Below are 24,555 nucleotides of genomic sequence, written 5' to 3'. Positions count from 1 at the left end.
TGCCACTGGTTCTTCACGTTCTGCAGATGTAGATGCCACTGGTTCTTCACGTTCTGCAGATGTAGATGCCACTGGTTCTTCACGTTCTGCAGATGTAGATGCCACTGGTTCTTCACGTTCTGCAGATGTAGATGCCACTGGTTCTTCACGTTCTGCAAATGTAGATGCCACTGGTTCTTCACGTTCTGCAGATGTAGATGCCACTGGTTCTTCACGTTCTGCAGATGTAGATGCCACTGGTTCTTCACGTTCTGCAGATGTAGATGCCACTGGTTCTTCACGTTCTGCAAATGTAGATGCCACTGGTTCTTCACGTTCTGCAGATGTAGATGCCACTGGTTCTTCACGTTCTGCAGATGTAGATGCCACTGGTTCTTCACGTTCTGCAGATGTAGATGCCACTGGTTCTTCACGTTCTGCAGATGTAGATGCCACTGGTTCTTCACGTTCTGCAGATGTAGATGCCACTGGTTCTTCACGTTCTGCAAATGTAGATGCCACTGGTTCTTCACGTTCTGCAGATGTAGATGCCACTGGTTCTTCACGTTCTGCAGATGTAGATGCCACTGGTTCTTCACGTTCTGCAGATGTAGACGCCACCACCGCCATCTATTGCACGGCGGTTGAACTTACGACTCTCGGCCCGAACAGGCTGCCGGACATACGGACAGGTTTGTTCGTATCTCTGAAAGTTCGTAAGTTGAACGTTCGTAAGTAGAGGTGAGTCCACGTCGTGCCAATCTGCGTGTGACGGCGGTTGTGCTTTGCCCCCCTACCCCACCCATACCCCACCCCGCCCTCCGGCAGTCGTGGGTGACTTCGGGCAACGTGGTCACCGACCTGTGGCAGCAGTGCAACCTCCTGGACAGCGGCTCGTGGATCTGCATCGCGCCGTTCGAGTCCCAAGGTCAGAACTGGTCGCAGCGCCGCTCAGTCCGATCGCGACCCGAGCTGTGGGCGGAGCTAACCGAGTTGTGGGCGGAGCTACCCGAGTTGTGGGCGGAGCTAACCGGGCTGTGGGCGGAGCTACCCGAGTTGTGGGCGGAGCTACCCGAGCTGTGGGGGGAGCTACCCGAGCCGTGGGCGGAGCTACCCGAGTTGTGGGCGGAGCTACCCGAGCTGTGGGGGGAGCTACCCGAGCCGTGGGCGGAGCTACCCGAGTTGTGGGCGGAGCTACTTGAGCTGTGGGCGGAGCTACCCGAGCGGTGGGCGGAGCTACCCGAGCTGTGGGCGGAGCTACCCGAGCTGTGGGCGGAGCTACCCGAGCTGTGGGCGGAGCTACCCGAGTTGTGGGCGGGGCTACCCGAGTTGTGGGCGGAGCTACCCGAGCTGTGGGCGGAGCTACCCGAGTTGTGGGCGGAGCTACGCAGGCTGTGGGCGGAGCTACGGACAGAGCAGAGGTGGCTGGCTGCCAGAGGTCACAAGAGTTCGATTCCCGCTCACGGCCAACACCGGTGACGATTATCTGAACCGGCCGTGGGCCTCCCCTAGGTCGACTCGGCCTCAAATGAGTACCCGGTGCGGTGTGTAGTAAACATCGCCACTGGGGAGACAAAGGCGGCCGGGCGTGGTGTGCTGGCCACCCACCACCTCGTGTGTGCCGTGCCGGCCTTCATAGGTGGCGCTCGCTAACAGCACTTGCCCCACGGTCTAATGGAAGGCTGTACGGGGGATCTTTGTGCGTACTTTACTACGCGTCACTTCGAACTCATTGACATGTTTAATTTTGTCTCTAACCCCCCTCCCTCTCTCTGCCTCCGCCCCCCTCTGTCTATTTAAGGCCACGCCACAGAGACGATCTCCCTCTCTGTGCCTGTGTCGCTCTCTCTCTGTGTATCTTGGTGATGTCTGTCTGCTCATATGTCTGTCTATAGTTTTCTGGTTAGATTTTTGTTGCTATTTATTTTATACCTGATGATGACGATTGCTTGTGTTGCAATCGAAACGTCGTAGTATGCTATTATTTAATTTATTATTTTATCTTCATACGTCACTTTACCGAAAGAACCAAAGAATGATTGGTCCTTGTGTTTGCCGGGCGGGGTGGTGCAGGCGAGTGGCTGCAGGCGGTGCAGGGCCTCATGGTCCTGTCGGTGGTGTTCTGCTGCGTGTCGCTCTTCCTCTTCATCTACCAGCTCTACCAACTCAAGAAGGGAGGTCGCTTTGTCATCACCGGGGTCTTCCACCTTCTGGCTAGTGAGTGGCTCGCTCTCTCTGTGTCTCTCTTTTTTTTTTACGATCAGTGGAAACAAGAAGATGCTCGGTGTAGTCGGCACTTTGCTTCGTTCATCATTTCGTAATTTTTAAAAAAAATTAAATTTACATTTTTAAACTCTGCTTTATGTAAAGCCCCACTCGCTCGCTCGCTCGCTCTCTCGCTCGCTCTCTCGTTCACTCTTTCGCTCACTCTCTCGCTCACTCTCCCGCTCACTCTCTCGTTCACTCTTTCGCTCACTCTCCCGCTCACTCTCTCGTTCACTCTTTCGCTCACTCTCTCGCTCACTCTCTCGTTCACTCTTTCGCTCACTCTCTCGCTCGCTCTCTCGCTCACTCTCTCGCTCACTCTCTCGCTCACTCTCCCGCTCACTCTCTCGTTCACTCTTTCGCTCACTCTCCCGCTCACTCTCTCGTTCACTCTTTCGCTCACTCTCTTGCTCACTCTCTCGTTCACTCTTTCGCTCACTCTCTCGCTCGCTCTCTCGCTCACTCTCTCGCTCACTCTCTCGCTCACTCTCCCGCTCACTCTCTCGGTCACTCTCTCGGTCACTTTCTCGCTCACTCTCTCGCTCACTATCTCGCTCACTCTCTCGCTCACTCTCTCGGTCACTCTCTCGCTCACTCTCTCGCTCACTCTCTCGGTCACTCTCTCGCTCACTCTCTCGCTCACTCTCTCGCTCACTCTCCCGCTCACTCTCTCGCTCACTCTCTCGCTCACTCTCTCGGTCACTCTCCCGCTCACTCTCTCGCTCTCTCTCTCGCTCACTCTCTCGCTCACTCTCTCGCTCACTCTCTCGCTCACTCTCTCGCTTTCTCACTCGCTCTCTCGGTCGCTCTCTCGCTCGCTCTCTCTCTCTTTCTCCCTCTCTCTCTCGCCCCCGGTGCGAAAGATGCTCAACGGATGTACATGCAAAGCTCCAGTTTTAAGCGGTCGTCAGTTATAGCTTGAAATTTTTCTAAAATGGAGAGGGGGGGGGGGTCGCTTTGCACGCCGCGTGGCGACGTTTAAAGCGGAGCGCCGGTCCAGTCGTCATCGCTCCGGCCGGCTCTCCGCCGGGACCGGTGAGTCGACGGACAACGATCCTCACGGCGAAATGTGGCGGTCCAGGAGGTCAAGGAAGCCTCCCTTCTTCTTGGTTCTTTCGGTAAAGTCACGTAGAAGGGAAGTAATTAAAAAAAAAAACACAATAAAATAATTCTCACGACGTTTCGGCCACAACGCAAGCAGCCGTCCTCAGGTGAGAACCAAGTCTGTCGAGGCGACAGACGCTGTCGCCTCGACAGACTTGCGTTGTGGCCGAAACGTCGTGAGAATGATTTTATTATGTAGAAAGTGATATATATTTATTTATTTATTATTTTATTACTTCCCTTCTACGTGACTTTACCGAAAGAACCAAGAAGATGAATCCCTGCAGTCACAAAAGAAGCTTTAAATCGAAATTTAAGAAGCCTCCCTTTTTTTGCTGACCGTGCGACGATTTCATTTTGTTTGGCTGTGTCGGGTGGTGGAGGGCCCTGATGATGACGTTCCACCCCCCGCCCCCCCCCCCGCCCCCCCACCAAAATAAATAATCAATTTCCAATCGTCACAATACTCGCCGTGACACACCTACGACCCATTTCGGTGTCCCGACTTTGCGTCTCGAATTATTTCGACGTTTTTATATTGCAGCTGCTGCTGCTGCTGTTGTTGCTGCTATGCATGTCCACGTGCCGATCATCCGCCACTCCGTAGAGCTCATCGTTTGTGATGGGCAGGCCCGCTTCCGAACAAAAAAGCAAAGCTTATGGCTTAGTGTGCCTTGTCTGGTAAATAAATATAGTTTTTTTTGTGATTTGTTTAATCTTAATTTTGGAGCTTTCGTGACTGCAGGAATTATTCGTTGGTTCTTTCGGGTAAAGAAACGTCGTAGTATGCTATTATTTAATTTATTATTTTATCTTTATACGTGACTTTACCGAAAGAACCAAAGAATGATTTGTTTACCTTTCCAATAAGTGTCCTAACGTTCTGACCCACCCTCCCCTCCCTTACTGGACATTCACAGCTCATCGGATTCCTTCCGCAGTCCGATTGTGATGACTCTGATTGTGATGACTCTGATTGTGATGTCACCGATTGTGATGACTCTGATTGTGATGACTCTGATTGTGATGACTCTGATTGTGATGACTCTGATTGTGATGACTCTGATTGTGATGACTGATTGTGATGTCACCGATTGTGATGACTCTGATTGTGATGTCACCGATTGTGATGATTCTGATTGTGATGTCACCGATTGTGATGACTCTGATTGTGATGACTCTGATTGTGATGACTCTGATTGTGATGACTCTGATTGTGATGTCACCGATTGTGATGACTCTGATTGTGATGTCACCGATTGTGATGACTCTGATTGTGATGACTTTGATTGTGATGACTCTGATGGTGATGACTCTGATTGTGATGTCACCGATTGTGATGACTCTGATTGTGATGTCACCGATTGTGATGACTGATTGTGATGACCCCGATTGTGATGACTGATTGTGATGTCACCGATTATGATGACTCTGATTGTGATGATTCTGATTGTGATGTCACCGATTGTGATGACTCTGATTGTGATGACTCTGATTGTGATGTCACCGATTGTGATGTCACCGATTGTGATGTCTCTGATTGTGATGTCTGTGATTGTGATGTCACCGATTGTGATGTCACCGATTGTGATGACTCTGATTGTGATGACTCTGATTGTGATGTCACCGATTGTGATGACTCTGATTGTGATGTCACCGATTGTGATGTCACCGATTGTGATGACTCTGATTGTGATGTCTCTGATTGTGATGTCACCGATTGTGATGACTCTGATTGTGATGACTGATTGTGATGACTCTGATTGTGATGACCCCGATTGTGATGACTGATTGTGATGACTCTGATTGTGATGACTCTGATTGTGATGACTCTGATTGTGATGACTGATTGTGATGACCGATTGTGATGACGCTGATTGCTGCGTGCGCTCTTCCTCGACTCGCCGCTGGTGCCAGGCTTGTGCGTGCTCATCGGGGCGGCCGTGTACACCAGCCAGAGGCCGTCCGTGCCGCCCTACGCGGGGGGTTCCTTTGGCCACAGCTACGTGATCGCGTGGGTCGCCTTCTCCCTCGGCCTCGTCAACAGCCTCATCTACCTCTTCCTGCGCAAGCGTTCTTGAATTACGACCGGCGACCCGCACGCACGCACGCACGCACACGCACGCACGCACACGCACGCGGGCAGTCGCGGCGATCGATTTGCGACGAGGTCAATTCGATCGCCGTCGGAGAGGGAGGGGATGGAGGGGAGGGGAGGGAAAGGGGACAAAAAAACCTGGAAAATTCTCAACGACGAGCCGTGCAATGAGCTCGCGGGTTAGCGGCAGTTCAAACGCGGGGCCCGTCAAAGTTCGAACGGGGAGACACGGTGTGTGTGCGTGCAAACGTGAAAACGGGCGGCCGTGTTTTTTTTTGTTCTTCAAATGTTCATCTTGCTGCTTCTGCTGTTGCTGCTGCATCAGTAATCTGGCCAGTACCAGTTCAGTACCAGTTCCAGTCCAGAACCGGTCCCGCAGGTGTCGTCCTGCCATTGATCCAATCAATTAAGCATCTTTGTTCGTGGGTTAGGGTCACGCGGCCGAAGATTTGTGCCAAAATTCTCGATTCCCAAATCGATTTTTTAAAATTAGTTTTTGGGTTCAGACCGCCGGGCCTACTCCACTGTGTGTGTCGTACACCCTCCTCCACCCGACTTGTCAATGCGACGATCGGACGTGGGCCAATGCTGTTTATTGCTTCAGCAGAAGCTAGCAGCTTGCAGCAGCAATAGCTATCAGCAAGTATCGGCTAGCGATCTGCGTGAACGATGCAATATAAATCTGTCAGCGAGACTAAAACTGGTGCGGAAAGCCACTAGGCCGGTGTTCTGAACATATTGGGCGCCGCGGTGGATAGGAGATGTTAACTACCTCGCCTGGTGCGCAGGTGACCGTGGGTTCGATCCCGACCCTGACGCCTGCTGCTGTATATTTGGAGTTTGCGTGTCTCTCTCTCTCTCATCATCATCACGGTGGCTAGGAGATGTTAACTACCTTGCCTGGTACACAGGAGACCGTGGGTTCGATCCCGACCCTGACGCCTGCTGCTGTATATTTGGGGTTTGCGTGGTCACCCCGTGGGCAGGTGCATTTTTCACCGGGTCCTCCGGTTTTCCCCTCCACGTTTCGAAGCGTCGTGCGTTCAGAGCATTCGGCTGCCGTACATTTCCACGATAAGCCACTTTGCTCAGCTGTCATTTGTGGCTTTTAATGTTTTGCTTCTACGAAGGTTTACACGGCCGACCCTGTAACTGCAGAATGGAAGCCCCTTCGCACAGCAAACACCGCTGCGTAGAGGGGGAGGGGCGTCGATCGTGTGCAGTTGTTGTTGGAATGGCGAATGGTTTTCCGTTCGGGGCAAATCCTACACAATTGCCGCACCCTTTCCGTGACTTTTTTTTCTCTCCACCCACCAATTTTGCCGTGGTTAACTGAACTTTAATCCAGGATTGACGCTTTCGTGACTGCGGGAATGACTAGACTCATTGGTTCTTTCGGTAAAGTCACGTATGTAGAAATAAAATACAAATTTAATTAAAATCAAAATAGATAATTTTAGTTTTATTTTAATTTTTATTTTATTTCTACTTACGTGACTTTACTGAACTTTACCGCGCCAAACCGTAGCCTCAAATCATCACCTTTCGATTTAAAGCTTTCGTGACTGCAGGGATTAAAATCCGTTTCAAAGACAATGCATACATTATCAGAGTATTGTTTTTTGTTTGCATTTGACTGCAAGTATTGTGGTTAATGTAAGCATGATTCCTTGTAAAAGGTGTCAGTTTTGTTGGCAGAAAAAAGGCGGAAAACCCCTATTAGTATAAAGGGCATTTAATTCTTAATGAATGTTTTTGGGGTAAGATCGCGTGAGAATAAATGTGTCGTAACCCGACCACCACCCTACCAGACACGGCCAGTAAGGGTTGTCATGTAAACAACGCGCCAATTAGTTACTAGTGTAGTGTATAGTAGTTTATAGTGTAGTGTATAGTGTAGTGTATAGTGTAGTGTATAGTAGTGTATAGTGTAGTGTATAGTGTAGTGTATAGTAGTGTATAGTGTAGTGTATAGTGTAGTATATAGTAGTGTAGTGTATAGTGTAGTGTATAGTGTAGTGTATAGTAGTGTATAGTGTAGTGTAGAGTGTAGTGTATAGTAGTGTATAGTGTAGTGTATAGTGTAGTGTAGTGTATAGTGTAGTGTATAGTGTAGTGTATAGTGTAGTGTATAGTAGTGTATAGTGTAGTGTATAGTGTAGTGTATAGTAGTGTATAGTGTAGTGTATAGTAGTGTATAGTGTAGTGTATAGTGTAGTGTATAGCAGTGTATAGCAGTGTATAGTGTAGTGTATAGTGTAGTGTATAGCAGTGTATAGTAGTGTATAGTGTAGTGTATAGTAGTGTATAGTGTAGTGTATAGTGTAGTAGTGTATAGTGTAGTAGTGTATAGTGTAGTAGTGTATAGTGTAGTGTATAGTAGTGTATAGTGTAGTGTATAGTGCAGTGTATAGTAGTGTAGTGTATAGTAGTGTATAGTGTAGTGTATAGTGTAGTGTAGAGTAGTGTAGTGCATAGTAGTGTATAGTGTAGTGTATAGTAGTGTAGTGTATAGTAGTGTAGTGCATAGTAGTGTATAGTAGTGTAGTGTATAGTGTAGTGTATAGTGTAGTGACTACACTATACACTACACTATGCACTACACTGTAGTGTAGTGTATAGTGTAGTGTATAGTAGTGTATAGTGTAGTGTATAGTGTAGTAGTGTATAGTGTAGTAGTGTATAGTGTAGTAGTGTATAGTAGTGTATAGTGTAGTGTATAGTGCAGTGTATAGTAGTGTAGTGTATAGTAGTGTATAGTGTAGTGTAGAGTAGTGTAGTGCATAGTAGTGTATAGTGTAGTGTATAGTAGTGTAGTGTATAGTAGTGTAGTGCATAGTAGTGTAGTGCATAGTAGTGTATAGTAGTGTAGTGTATAGTGTAGTGTATAGTGTAGTGACTACACTATACACTACACTATGCACTACACTGTAGTGTAGTGTATAGTGTAGTGTATAGTAGTATATAGTGTAGTGTATAGTAGTGTACAGTGTAGTGTATAGTAGTGTATAGTGTAGTGTATAGCAGTGTATAGTATAGTGTAGTGTATAGTGTAGTGTATAGTGTAGTGTATAGTGTAGTGTATAGTGTAGTGTATAGTAGTATAGTGTATAGTAGTGTATAGTGTAGTGTATAGTAGTGTATAGTGTAGTGTATAGTAGTGTATAGTGTAGTGTATAGCAGTGTATAGTATAGTGTAGTGTATAGTGTAGTATACTACTTCAGCCCACCGGCGTGTTGGAGAGTAAATCCACAACATTTACAATGTGAGTAGTACGACGTTTTGCTGGTAATTGCATCCAGCATCATCGGGCGATTTGCCAGAACAGTGAAGCAATCCACCTGTTTCCTGGCTGTGTCGGATGGTGGAGGGTGAGGACACATTTCTATACGCGATCTGACCCAAAAACCTTTATGATGAAGATTGGTCGTGAAAGTCTACGTGTTAAAAAGGGCATTTAAAACAAAAAAACATCACACTTCTAACATGTGCTTCTACCAAGGGTTACCTCTTTTTCCACTGCACAACCGAGCCGTGCCGTGCCAGCCCGGCATGGCTCGGGAGGCGGCCCAGCTGTTGTTGTTTTTCCACTGCAGAAGCCGCGCGCGGTGAACGAGCGGAGACGCGCTTGGGTGACACGGTAGTGACTCCACATACTTGTTGCGTTCCGACTGACGTCACGCACGGTGAACAAGCGGACACGCGTGTGGGTAGCGACGGCGTGTCACCCACACACGGCTCGGCTCGGCTTGTGGCTGCTGGAAAAGGCAGCGGGCTCGGGTGTTCGCGAACCAGTTGTGCTAATGAGCAACGAGAGAGAATGCTGTTATTGATGAAGTAAACTAGGATCGTGTAGTGTCTAGATTCGTAGCAGGATTGCTGTATTACGCAAATCATTTTTAACCTCTTCTCTGTGTTAAGTAAGTACAAAATTAAAGCCACGTAACCCTTTACATTATTTTGGGAATGCTATAAAATTTTTTACATTTAATTGACTAACATTTTTGCGGTCGAAATTGACAAGGCAAAGTGACTGTAAACACGCATTTTAAAATTTTTAATCCAGGAACAAAAATGTTTGAAAAAAAACCTCGTATGAAATTCGATTTCTTGCATGTGTGTGTGTGCTTTTCATATCTCGCGTTCTGTTCTGCCAGTTGCTCTTGGCTCCGAGAGCCAGTTGGACTGGCAGCAGTGGTGTAGTAACTACATTATCAGTGGTGTAGTAACTACATTATCAGTGGTGTAGTAACTACATTATCAGTGGTGTAGTAACTACATTATCAGTGGTGTAGTAAACTACATTATCAGTGGTGTAGTAACTACATTATCAGTGGTGTAGTAACTACATTATCAGTGGTGTAGTAACTACATTATCAGTGGTGTAGTAACTACATTATCAGTGGTGTAGTAACTACATTATCAGTGGTGTAGTAACTACATTATCAGTGGTGTAGTAACTACATTATCAGTGGTGTAGTAACTACATTATCAGTGGTGTAGTAACTACATTATCAGTGGTGTAGTAAACTACATTATCAGTGGTGTAGTAACTACATTATCAGTGGTGTAGTAACTACATTATCAGTGGTGTAGTAACTACATTATCAGTGGTGTAGTAACTACATTATCAGTAGTGTAGTAAACTACATTATCAGTGGTGTAGTAAAATACATTATCAGTGGTGTAGTAAACTACATTATCAGTGGTGTAGTAAACTACATTATCAGTGGTGTAGTAACTACATTATCAGTGGTGTAGTAAACTACATTATCAGTGGTGTAGTAACTACACTATCAGTGGTGTAGTAAACTACATTATCAGTGGTGTAGTAACTACATTATCAGTGGTGTAGTAACTACACTATCAGTGGTGTAGTAAACTACATTATCAGTGGTGTAGTATCTGCAGAACGTGAAGAACCAGTGGCATCTACATCTGCAGAACGTGAAGAACCAGTGGCATCTACATCTGCAGAACGTGAAGAACCAGTGGCATCTACATCTGCAGAACATGAAGAACCAGTGGCATCTACATCTGCAGAACGTGAAGAACCAGTGGCATCTACATCTGCAGAACATGAAGAACCAGTGACATCTACATCTGCAGAACGTGAAGAACCAGTGGCATCTACATCTGCAGAACATGAAGAACCAGTGACATCTACATCTGCAGAACGTGAAGAACCAGTGGCATCTACATCTGCAGAACGTGAAGAACCAGTGGCATCTACATCTGCAGAACATGAAGAACCAGTGGCATCTACATCTGCAGAACGTGAAGAACCAGTGGCATCTACATCTGCAGAACATGAAGAACCAGTGGCATCTACATCTGCAGGAGATTATACAACTTGTAAAGCCATTCCCCGTGTTTAGTGTACACGCCGTACAACACGTTTGGAATCGACAGGAGTAAAGTTGGTTTCTCGAACAAATCGACTTACGAACAGACCTGTGGATTTTTTTTAGATTTAAAGCTTTCGTGACTGCAGGGATTCATCTCCTTGGTTCTTTCGGTAAAGTCACGTAGAAGGGAAGTTTAACTCGTTCGTAAGCTGAGGAGTCACAGCACAATTTCACACCAATTGCGAACCGCGCACAATTTGACCATCCCCCTCCACCTTGGGAGGTTGTGGAGTTAATGCCGTCGGCAGACTAGGCCAGCCAGCGACGTGTTGGGATCTCGATGTCAAAGAAAAGAAGAAACATGATCGAATAATCATTTGGTGGCAGAACGCAACCCTCCTAATTGCGAGATTAGCGGCAAAACTCTCCCCCCCCTCCCCTCCTAAAATTGGAGCAATTTCAGCACTCAACTCCACCACACTTCCTTCTCTGTCTCTCTGTCGCTCGCTCGTTTTTCGCTCATCCTCTCTTTCCCGACACAATCGGGCCAATCAAGGGTAAATGTCGCGTTTTGCGGCTCTCAAAGCCAGGCCAAGCTCTCTAGAAACGACTTTGATTCTATTCCTGGCGCGTGATGGGGGCGGGCGGGGGCCGGGTCGAGACCTACAGAATCATACGGGAAACTGTAGACTCGTAGAGACAGCCATCGACTGACACATAGAGAGACCCACAGGCTCACACAGAGACCCATAGACTCGCATAGAGACCTACAGAATCATACGGGAAACTGTAGACTCGCATAGAGACCTACAGAATCATACGGGAAACTGTAGACTCGTAGAGACAGCCATCGACTGACACATAGAGAGACCCACAGGCTCACACAGAGACCCATAGACTCGCATAGAGACCTACAGAATCATACGGGAAACTGTAGACTCGCATAGAGACCTACAGAATCATACGGGAAGCTGTAGACTCGTAGATACAGCCATCGACTGACACATAGAGAGACCCACAGGCTCACACAGAGACCCATAGACTCGCATAGAGACCTACAGAATCATACGGGAAACTGTAGACTCGCATAGAGACCTACAGAATCATACGGGAAACTGTAGACTCGCATAGAGACCTACAGAATCATACGGGAAACTATAGACTCGCATAGAGACCTACATAATCATACGGGAACCCATAGACTCGCATAGAGACCTACATAATCATACGGGAAAATGTAGACTCGCATAGAGACCTACAGAATCATACGGGAAACTGTAGACTCGCATAGAGACCTACAGAATCATACGGGAACCCATAGACTCGCATAGAGACCTACATAATCATACGGGAAAATGTAGACTCGCATAGAGACCTACAGAATCATACGGGAAACTATAGACTCGCATAGAGACCTACAGAATCATACAGGAACCCATAGACTCGCATAGAGACCTACAGAATCATACAGTGGCTCACAGAATCACATAGGAACCTATAGACTCAAACAGATGTCCAGACACTGACACGGAGACCTATAGGCTCACGAGAGACCCGTATGATCTGTCCCGGCAGCATATCCCACTATCTGTATGAACACACAGAGACCCATGAACTCCAACAGAGACACAATAGGAGCCGTCCTATAAGACCGTAATTCCTCGTTCAACGTGGTAGAAGCGTGCCTGATGAGTGAACTGGGATGAGGGTGTCCTGTGCACCGTATCACTGCAAGTTTCAAGTTCATGTATTAGGTATATATTAGGTATAGCCCTGTGAGCCATACGGCTCGTGAATCGGGTGCAACCGCAACAAACAAAAAACAAAAACATTAACAAAAAACATCTTAAAGTGAATACTGTATGTGACTAAGTGCAAACAGAAAATCAGCCGCGCGGCTCAAGAAAGAAAGTAGTTCGTCATCGAGCCCTCAGACACCGCGTTGTAACGGGGCAGGGTGGGGGGAGTTCTGCGTTATAACGGGACACGCTCCGCGTTATAGTGGGGCGTGCTCTGGGTTATAGTGGGGCGCGTTCCCACGTCATAACGGCGGTGGCGAATGTTGAACACGTGGGCGCAGTCTGACATCGGCCAACAGCAGAGGTCGCAAACGGGTTTAGATTCCTTACCCGTACCCGTACCCGGCCGCACCAGGGTCGCAAACGGCTACCCGTACCCGTACCCGGCCAGGTACGGGTACCCGTTCTCTACCCGTGCCCTACCCGAAATGAGTGACAAACGGTGACTCACCAGTGACTCACGGCCTACCCGTACCCGGCCGCACCAGGGTCGCAAACGGCTACCCGTACCCGTACCCGGCCGGGTACGGGTAGCCGGGTATCGGGTAGGGTACGGGTATCGGGTACCCGGTTGCGACCTCTGGCCAACAGCGGTGGCGTTGGCGAATGTTGAACACGTGGGGGCATCTTCTTGGTTCTTTCGGTAAAGTCACGTAGAATGGAAATAATAAAATAATACAAATAAAACATAATAAAATAATTCTCACGACGTTTCGGCCACAACGCAAGCAGCCGTCCTCAGGTGGAGAACAGGTTTGTCGAGGAGACAGAGTCTGAATGACACACCCCAGGCTTGGAGCGACTATTTAAGCTGGGATGGAGGGGGGAAGAGCGCCTTGACAAAATAATTTGCATATCAAGAGGAATGTTGCATATTTATGGGAAATGCAGCTACGCGATTAGTACTACTTGTGAAATGCGTAGGAGGTTTGGCGGGGGGTTTAAAGTCATTATGCCCGTGCATTATGCAGGATTAGCAGCATCAAAGGGAGGGGATAGGGTAACATTAATAAAGGGAAGGAATGTTAATAGTATGTAGCTGCACGAGGGGGCAGTCTAACATCAACAGCGGTGGCATTGGCGAATGTTGAACACGAGAGGGCAGTCTGACTCTGCGAAACCCTGGGATTGGGGTTCATTCTCTACCAGGCATCCGCAGTTCAAGTTCATGTATTAGGTGTAGCCCTGTGAGCCATTCGGCTCTTGAATCGGGTGCAACCGCAACAAACAAAAAAACATGAACAAAAAAACATCTTAAAGTGAATATGTGACTGAGTGCAAACAGAAAATCCAAGAAAAGACAGCAAAATATTGCAGAAAAAAACACCGTACACCAACCCTGTGTGCAAAAATCCCAGTGGGATGCAAGTTAAACAACCAACAACAACCACAAGACAACTTAGATTAAGGCCATCAGTCTAACTCTGTACTACAACAAACAAACATGGCCAAACCAAAACACTTTTCGAAATCACCAAAATAAAGCCATGAAAGCAATGAAACAGTGATCATAGGAACTGTGACGGAATTTGCTTTGAGGTGGCCGTGGTGGCGGCTGACGGGTCCCGCTCACGGCAAACACCGGTGACGATTATCTGAACTTGGTGCTGGGGCCTCTCCTAGGTCGACTCGGCCTCAAACGAGTACCTGGTGCGGTGGGTTAAAACATCGCTACTGAGGGGGTGGGTGGCCAGCACCACGCCTGGCCGCCTTTGTCTCCCTAGTGGCGATGTTTACTACACACCGCACCAGGTACTAATTTGAGGCTGAGTCTACCTAGGGGGAAGCCCAGATAATCGTCACCGCTCCCCACACGCACACACAGACACGCGCGTCAAACACCTGGCTCCCGTTTGAAATTTCCTCTTCACCTTGGGGAGGCCCTGCCTAGGATTGTGAGCCAATTAGGAAATATAATTGAAAACATTTGTATAAAAAAAAATATTTCAAAAAAAATTCCACGGATCAGAGCGTGGATCTGTATGGACGTCCGCTTCGAATGCTGTTACGATTTTCGCGTTCGCGCCATTGCTTGGATCTCTCCACTCCCGAAGCGTTTTCCCCGCTGTCCCACCGCTCTGCTGCGTGGTGTCTGACGTTTCGCTCCACGTGCCAGGCGGGAGCCTCCTTTCAGCCTCGATCGCTACCGATTACGGACACTGCATCGACCAGTGACCGCGGTGGCTGCGATGACTGTTTGCGTCAATTCTCGACCCCTTGCTCAAAGTGTCGTCCACCATCCCACCCATCCACCCACCCATCCACTCATCCACCCACCCACCCACCCAATCACCCATCCACCCACCCAACCACCCACCCATCCACTCATTCACCCACCCACCCATCCACCCATCCACTTATCCACCCATCCACCCATTCACCCACCCACCCATCCACCCACCCATCCACCCACCCATCCACCCATCCACCCATTCACCCACCCATGCATTCACTCACCCATCCATCCACCCACCCATCCACCCACCCATCCATCCACTCACCCACCCACCCACCCACTTACTCATCCACCCATTCACCCACCCACCCACTCATCCACCCACTCACCCATCCATCCATCCACCCATCGATCCACCCACCCACCCATCCACCCACCCACTCACCCACCCACCCACCCACTCACCCACCAACCCACCCACCCACCCATCCACTCACCCACCCACCCACTCACCCATCCACCCATCCACCCACTCACCCATCCACCCATCCACTTATCCACTCATCCACCCACCCACCCATCCAACCATCCACCCACCCACTCATCCACCCACCCACCCGCATATTTTTATTTTATTTGTTACACGGATATTTTATAACGGTGTTGCGTAAGCGCAGCAGCAGCAGCAACAACAACAAAGACAAAAAAAACGTCAACACAACACAAGCGACCTGACGATCACAAATGATAGCTCAACGAAGTGTATTATCATATTTAAAGCTTTCGTGACTGCAGGGATTCATCTTCTTGGTTCTTTTGGTAAAGTCATCACGTAGAAGGGAAATAATAAAATAATAAAAATTAAACATCATAAAATAATTCTCACGACGTTTCGGCCACAACGCAAGCAGCCGTCTCCGATTCTACGTGACTTGACCGAAAGAACCAAGAAGATGGATTATCACAATCACGTGGACATTTATAGCGGCAGCCGCCAAATAACTTTAAAAACGTGATGTTGCTTCCACTTGTGGAGGGGAAAACCACGAAGAAAAATCCACGCGACCAAGGCCGGTGAGACAAACAAACTCCAAAGAAACAGGTATCGTCAGACTCTTAGTTCTTTCGGTAAAGTCACCATGTAGGTAAAAAATGAAATTAAAATTAATAAAAAATAAAACAATAAAATCACGACGTTTCGGAGGCAACACAAGTCTCCGTCATCAGGTGGGACCGTCACAGCCAGATTTGCAGCAAATTTGCAGCAAATTTGCTGCAAATCTGACTTGTGTTGCCTCCGAAACGTCGTGATTTTCTCATTGTTTTATTTTTATCAATTTGTTTTTAATTTTTTTACCCACGTGACTTTACCGAAAAAACTAAGAGTATGAATCCTTGCAGTCACGAAAGCTTCAAATCTAGAAGGTATCGTCATGGTCGTGGATCGATCCCACGACCTCCTGCATACCAGGCGAGGTAGTTAACATCTCGCTACCGCGGGGCCTCGAATCAGTTGAGCGAGCGGCGTTATCTTTGAATCGGCTGCCGTGTGAAAACTGCCTGGCTGTGTCGCATCCACACGAAGCTCTGGGTCACTCTCGGCCACAGTCCATCCATCAATGCGCTTGCGAAAACGTGGAGGCTCCCTCGAAAGCAAACATCTGCGCCGGTTTAAAACATTCAGGCTGGCCCCTGCCTACGACGCATGGCCGAGTTTTAACCAGACTCTCTTATTAGCAGAGGTGGGACAAAGTCATTGTTATGCAAGTCCAAGTCGAGTCGCAAGTCATCAAATTCATGACTCGAGTCTGACTCGAGTCCAAGTCACATGACTCGAGTCCACATCTCATAGGTGGGACAAAGTCATTGTTATGCAAGTCCAAGTCGAGTCGCAAGTCATCAAATTCATGACTCGAGTCTGACTCGAGTCCAAGTCACATGACTCGAGTCCACACCTCTGCTTATTAGTGCGCGAAACTCGCAGATTGTCGAAAGATCTTGACACAGTCCCGTCGGTGAGCTCCTCCAGCAGGCGAGACCGTGTTGACTGGGTCACGTATAGTCCCGCACGCCCAAACAGCTTTAGTTTGACCAGCGGTGTCAAGATCGGCCTCTGCGCAGGGTCCTAAACGAGCAGAGCGCCGGGCAGCTGAAACGCACCGAGTTCAAAATCAGAATCTTAATATCGACTGCAGGAGGTTTTTTGAGCTGTTTTTTTTTTAATCAGATGTCCAGTATTGGCGGGTCAGTAAGGGGCACTGGTGGTGAATCTGCCAGTCCTCCCAGCCAGCCAACCCATGGCACCTGGGTCTGTCCCGTCAAATCCTGAGAATGAATGGACATTGTCAAGCGCAGTGAGTAAGATATGGTCTCGTCATGTACACCGATGACTGCAAGACAAAGATTCCCCCGTTATAGCCTCGACAGGACTGTTGGGGCAAGTGCTGTTAGCGAGCAAAGACAAAGCTCCCCGTGTAGCCTCGACAGGACTGTTGGGGCAAGTGCTGTTCGCGAGCAAAGACAAAGCTCCCCGTGTAGCCTCGACAGGACTGTTGGGGCAAGTGCTGTTCGCGAGCAAAGACAAAGCTCCCCGTGTAGCCTCGACAGGACTGTTGGGGCAAGTGCTGTTAGCGAGCAAAGACAAAGCTCCCCGTGTAGCCTCGACAGGACTGTTGGGGCAAGTGCTGTTAGCGAGCAAAGACAAAGCTCCCCGTGTAGCCTCGACAGGACTGTTGGGGCAAGTGCTGTTCGCGAGCAAAGACAAAGCTCCCCGTGTAGCCTCGACAGGACTGTTGGGGCAAGTGCTGTTAGCGAGCAAAGACAAAGCTCCCCGTGTAGCCTCGACAGGACTGTTGGGGCAAGTGCTGTTAGCGAGCAAAGACAAAGCTCCCCGTGTAGCCTCAACAGACTGTTGGGGCAAGTGCTGTTAGCGAGCAAAGACAAAGCTCCCCGTGTAGCCTCAACAGACTGTTGGGGCAAGTGCTGTTAACGAGCAAAGACAAAGCTCCCCGTGTAGCCTCAACAGACTGTTGGGGCAAGTGCTGTTAGCGAGCAAAGACAAAGCTCCCCGTGTAGCCTCGACAGGACTGTTGGGGCAAGTGCTGTTAGCGAGCAAAGACAAAGCTCCCCGTGTAGCCTCAACAGACTGTAGGGGCAAGTGCTGTTAGCGAGCAAAGACAAAGCTCCCCGTGTAGCCTCAACAGACTGTTGGAGCAAGTGCTGTTAGCGAGCAAAGACAAAGCTCCCCGTGTAGCCTCGACAGGACTGTTGGGGCAAGTGCTGTTAGCGAGCAAAGACAAAGCTCCCCGTGTAGCCTCGACAGGACTGTTGGGGCAAGTGCTGTTAGCGAGCAAAGACAAAGCTCCCCGTGTAGCCTCGACAGGACTGTTGGGGCAAGTGCTGTTAGCGAGCAAAGACAAAGCTCCCCGTGTAGCCTCGACAGGACTGTTGGGGCAAGTGCTGTTAGCGAGCAAAGACAAAGCTCCCCGTGTAGCCTCAACAGACTGTAGGGGCAAGTGCTGTTAGCGAGCAAAGACAAAGCTCCCCGTGTAGCCTCAACAGACTGTTGGAGCAAGTGCTGTTAGCGAGCAAAGACAAAGCTCCCCGTGTAGCCTCGACAGGACTGTTGGGGCAAGTGCTGTTAGCGAGCAAAGACAAAGCTCCCCGTGTAGCCTCAACAGACTGTAGGGGCAAGTGCTGTTAGCGAGCAAAGACAAAGCTCCCCGTGTAGCCTCAACAGACTGTAGGGGCAAGTGCTGTTAGCGAGCAAAGACAAAGCTCCCCGTGTAGCCTCGACAGGACTGTTGGGGCAAGTGCTGTTAGCGAGCAAAGACAAAGCTCCCCGTGTAGCCTCAACAGAATGTAGGGGCAAGTGCTGTTAGCGAGCAAAGACAAAGCTCCCCGTGTAGCCTCAACAGACTGTAGGGGCAAGTGCTGTTAGCGAGCAAAGACAAAGCTCCCCGTGTAGCCTCAACAGACTGTTGGGGCAAGTGCTGTTAGCGAGCAAAGACAAAGCTCCCCGTGTAGCCTCAACAGACTGTTGGGGCAAGTGCTGTTAGCGAGCAAAGACAAAGCTCCCCGTGTAGCCTCAACAGACTGTAGGGGCAAGTGCTGTTAGCGAGCAAAGACAAAGCTCCCCGTGTAGCCTCAACAAGACTGTTGGGGCAAGTGCTGTTAGCGAGCAAAGACAAAGCTCCCCGTGTAGCCTCAACAGACTGTTAGGGCAAGTACTGTTAGCAAGCACCTATGAAGGCCGGCACAGCACACGAGGGGGTGGGTGGCCAGCACCACGCCCGGCCGCCTTTGTCTCCCTAGTGGTGATGTTTACACACTGCGCCAGGTACTCATTTAAAGGCTGAGTCGACCTAATGACTGCACACACAAACACACACTACAGTCTATTGACCCCAAGAACATAAAATGTAGTTTGTCACTGAATTTGGCCGATAGGTTGTAACTGGCTAAAAGCACTTGCCCCAACAGCCTGCGTAGGCTTACCCGGGAGATCTTTATCTTTGGGGCAAATAGGAACGCATGATGTATGGACATGAATAATTCATCGGTTGCATTTAGAATAGTTACCATATTTATTTCATGTATTATTTATTTACAATTCTATCCAATTTACAATTCTGTTGTTGTTGATTGTGTTTAAGCAGCTTTTTTTTTGTTGGTGTATATTTATTCCGCAAATGTATATACCCGGGGTTAGATAGATACATTAGATTACAATAGCCTGGGGTGGTGGGGGTGGTGCTGGGGGGGGGAGACACGGACGGAGACACACACGCGCATTGCAGACACCATTGCCCGGTCCATTAATGTGGTGGTGATATTAAAATAGACACGAAGATAATTGTATTGTTATAAATATATATATATCTATTTTGTATTGTTGTCATTATGAACACAGCCCATCTAAAGAACCCCCCCCCCCCCCGCTTGGGGGAGGGGGGAGGTAAGTGCAGCGTGAGTTGATTGATTCAATACAAGAGCCGGTCTCGAGCATGCGGTGCCTCATCAGCAGTGCCGATGCCTCAATAACAACATCATCAGCATCATCATCAGCATCATCATCAGCATCATCATCATCATCAGCATCATCATCATCAGCATTATCAGCATCATCATCATCAGCATCGTCAGCATCATCATCATCAGCATCATCAGCATCATCATCATCAGCATCGTCAGCATCATCATCATCAGCATCATCATCAGCATCATCAGCATCATCATCATCATCAGCATCATCATCATCATCAGCATCATCATCATCATCATCAGCATCATCATCATCAGCATCGTCAGCATCATCATCATCAGCATCATCAGCATCATCATCATCAGCATCGTCAGCATCATCATCATCAGCATCATCATCAGGATCAGCATCAGCATCATCATCATCAGCATTATCATCATCAGCATCATCAGCAGCAGCATCATCATCAGCAGTGATATTGACGCAACAGGCCCACGTGGAGTGGCAGGTTGCGGCAGCCTCTTCACAGCGAGAGCACGCGCACACAACTCGGGTTTTTGATTCAACAAAGACAAAGATCCCCCGTGTAGCCTCTAACTGACTGTAGGGGCAAGTGCTGTTAGCGAGCAGCAGCTGCAGCAGTTATGAAGGCCGGCACGGCACACGAGGGGGTGGGTGGCCAGCCAGCACCACCCACGGCCGCCTTTGTCTCCCTGGTGGCGAGGTTTTCTACACATCGTGCCAGGTACTAATTTGAGGCTGAGTCGACCTAGGGGAGGCCCGGGACCGGTTCAGATAATCGTCACTGGTGGTGTTGGCCGTGAGCGGGGTTCGAACCCGGGCCGGCAGGTTCGCAGCGCGCCAACCGTTACACCACCGCTCCGCACACACACACACTCACACACACACACACACCCATACACACACTCACACACACCCACACACACACACCCATACACACACTCACACACACCCACACACACACACCCATACACACACACACTCACACACACACACCGGCACACACACCCACACACGGGGTAGACACACACACACTCACACACACATACACCCACACACACACACCCACACACATACACTCACACACACCCACACACACACACCCATACACACCCACACACACACTCACACACACCGGCACACACACCCACACACTGGGTAGACACACACACACTCACACACACATACACCCACACACACACACCCACACACATACACCCACACACTCACACACACCCACACACACACACCCATACACACACACACTCACACACACACACCGGCACACACACCCACACACGGGGTAGACACACACACACTCACACACACATACACCCACACACACACACCCACACACATACACTCACACACACCCACACACACACACCCATACACACCCACACACACACTCACACACACCGGCACACACACCCACACACTGGGTAGACACACACACACTCACACACACATACACCCACACACACACACCCACACACATACACTCACACACACCCACACACACACACCCATACACACCCACACACACACTCACACACACCGGCACACACACCCACACACTGGGTAGACACACACACACTCACACACACATACACCCACACACACACACCCACACACATACACCCACACACACACTCACACACACCCACACACACACACCCATACACACACACACTCACACACACACACCGGCACACACACCCACACACGGGGTAGACACACACACACTCACACACACATACACCCACACACACACACCTACACACATACACTCACACACACCCACACACCCATACACACCCACACACACACTCACACACACCGGCACACACACCCACACACTGGGTAGACACACACACACTCACACACACATACACCCACACACACACACCCACACACATACACCCACACACACACACACACCCACACACGCACACACACACACACCCACACACACACACACCCACACACACACACACACCGGCACACACACCCACACACGGGGTAGACACACACACACTCACACACACATACACCCACACACACACACACCCACACACGCACACACACACACACCCACACACACACACACCCACACACACACACACACCGGCACACACACCCACACACGGGGTAGACACACACACACTCACACACACATACACCCACACACACACACACCCACACACGCACACACACACACACCCACACACACACACACCCACACACACACACACACCGGCACACACACCCACACACGGGGTAGACACACACACACTCACACACACATACACCCACACACACACACCCACACACATACACCCACACACACACACACACCCACACACACCCACACACACACCGACACACACACAGACACACCCACCCACACACGGGTAGACACACCCACACCCACACACACACCCACACACACACACACCGGCACACACACCCACACACGGGGTAGACACACACAACCATACACACACACACACCCACACACCCACACCCACACACACCCACACACACACCGACACACACACAGACACACCCACCCACACACGGGTAGACACACACACACACACACCCACACACACACACCGGCACACACACCCACACACGGGGTAGACACACACAACCATACACACACACACCCACACACACACACGGGGTAGACACACACAACCATACACACACACACACGGGGTAGACACACACAACCATACACACACACACGGGGTAGACACACACAACCATACACACACACACGGGGTAGACACACACAACCATACACACACACCACACACACACGGGGTAGACACATCCTGTGCTGTTGCTGTTGCTGCTGCTGCTGCGTCGTGCACGGAGAGTTAAGTGGGAGACGGCTCCGAGGCGGAATGAGACGCCGTGAAATACTGGGGGGATGGGGGCAAGCATCGGAACGTCTCCACGGCAACGGCTAAGAGAGAGAGAGACACACACAGAGAGACACACACAGAGAGACACAGAGAGAGAGAGACACACACACAGAGATAGACACACAGAGAGAGAGAGAGACACGGAGAGAGAGAGAGAGAGACACACACACACAGAGACACACAGAGAGAGACACACACAGAGAGACACGGAGAGAGAGAGAGAGAGACACACACACACAGAGACACACAGAGAGAGACACACAGAGAGACAGAGAGAGAGAGACACACAGAGAAAGAGAGACACAGAGAGACACACAGAGAAAGAGACACACACAGAGAGACACACAGAGAGATACACATACATAGAGAGACACACACAGACAGAGAGAGACACACAGACAGAGAGAGACACACAGAGAGACACACAGACAGAGAGAGACACACAGAGAGATACACAGACAGAGAGAGACACACAGAGAGACACAGAGAGAGAGAGAGAGACACACACACAGACTAACAACAGACCCATAGACTAACACCGGACCCATACTCACTCTGTACCCATAGACTAACACTGGACCCATAGACTAACACTGGACCCATCGACTCATTCTGGACCCATAGACTAACACCGGACCCATAGACTAACACTGGACCCATCGACTAACACTGGACCCATAGACTAACACTGGACCCATAGACTCATTCTGGACCCATAGACTAACACTGGACCCATAGACTAACACTGGACCCATAGACTAACACCGGACCCATACTCACTCTGTACCCATAGACTAACACTGGACCCATAGACTAACACTGGACCCATCGACTAACACTGGACCCATAGACTAACACTGGACCCATAGACTCATTCTGGACCCATAGACTAACACCGGACCCATAGACTAACACTGGACCCATAGACTAACACTGGACCCATAGACTAACACTGGACCCATAGACTAACACTGGACCCATAGACTAACACTGGACCCATAGACTCATTCTGGACCCATAGACTAACACCGGACCCATAGACTAACACTGGACCCATAGACTAACACTGGACCCATAGACTAACACTGGACCCATAGACTAACACTGGACCCATACACTAACACTGGACCCATACACTAACACTGGACCCATAGACTCATTCTGGACCCATAGACTAACACCGGACCCATAGACTAACACTGGACCCATAGACTAACACTGGACCCATAGACTCATTCTGGACCCATAGACTAACACCGGACCCATAGACTAACACTGGACCCATAGACTAACACTGGACCCATAGACTAACACTGGACCCATAGACTAACACTGGACCCATAGACTAACACTGGACCCATAGACTCATTCTGGACCCATAGACTAACACCGGACCCATAGACTAACACTGGACCCATAGACTAACACTGGACCCATAGACTAACACTGGACCCATACACTAACACTGGACCCATACACTAACACTGGACCCATAGACTCATTCTGGACCCATAGACTAACACCGGACCCATAGACTAACACTGGACCCATAGACTAACACTGGACCCATAGACTAACACTGGACCCATACACTAACACTGGACCCCATAGACTCACACTGTACCCATAGACTCACTCTGTACCCATAGACTCACACTGGACCCATAGACTCACTCTGTACCCATAGACTAACACTGGACCCTATAGACTAACACTGGACCCATAGACTAACACTGGACCCCATAGACTAACACCGGACCTATAGACTCACTCGGTACCCATAGACTAACACTGGACCCTATAGACTAACACTGGACCCATAGACTAACACTGGGCCCCATAGA

General features: G+C 49.3%; 1 protein-coding gene across 1 annotated transcript in view; it reads left to right on the top strand.

Annotated features, from left to right (window-relative positions):
* LOC144735939 (peripheral myelin protein 22-like) overlaps window positions 1–9,388 on the top strand; it is a 20,837-nt gene extending 11,449 nt beyond the window's left edge. Inside the window, exons 3-5 of the mRNA XM_078618531.1 lie at window positions 808–907; window positions 2,053–2,196; window positions 5,266–9,388. Of these exons, the coding sequence (XP_078474657.1) occupies window positions 808–907; window positions 2,053–2,196; window positions 5,266–5,429 (408 nt within the window). The 3' untranslated portion in view covers window positions 5,430–9,388. The remainder of the gene's footprint in view (window positions 1–807; window positions 908–2,052; window positions 2,197–5,265) is intronic.
* Window positions 9,389–24,555: the final 15,167 nt, after the last annotated feature.

The sequence above is a fragment of the Lampetra planeri genome, chromosome 58 (assembly GCF_965212315.1).
Source record: "Lampetra planeri chromosome 58, kcLamPlan1.2.h2, whole genome shotgun sequence".
Lineage (NCBI taxonomy): Eukaryota > Metazoa > Chordata > Hyperoartia > Petromyzontiformes > Petromyzontidae > Lampetra > Lampetra planeri.
This window is presented reverse-complemented; position numbering and strand designations above follow the sequence as displayed.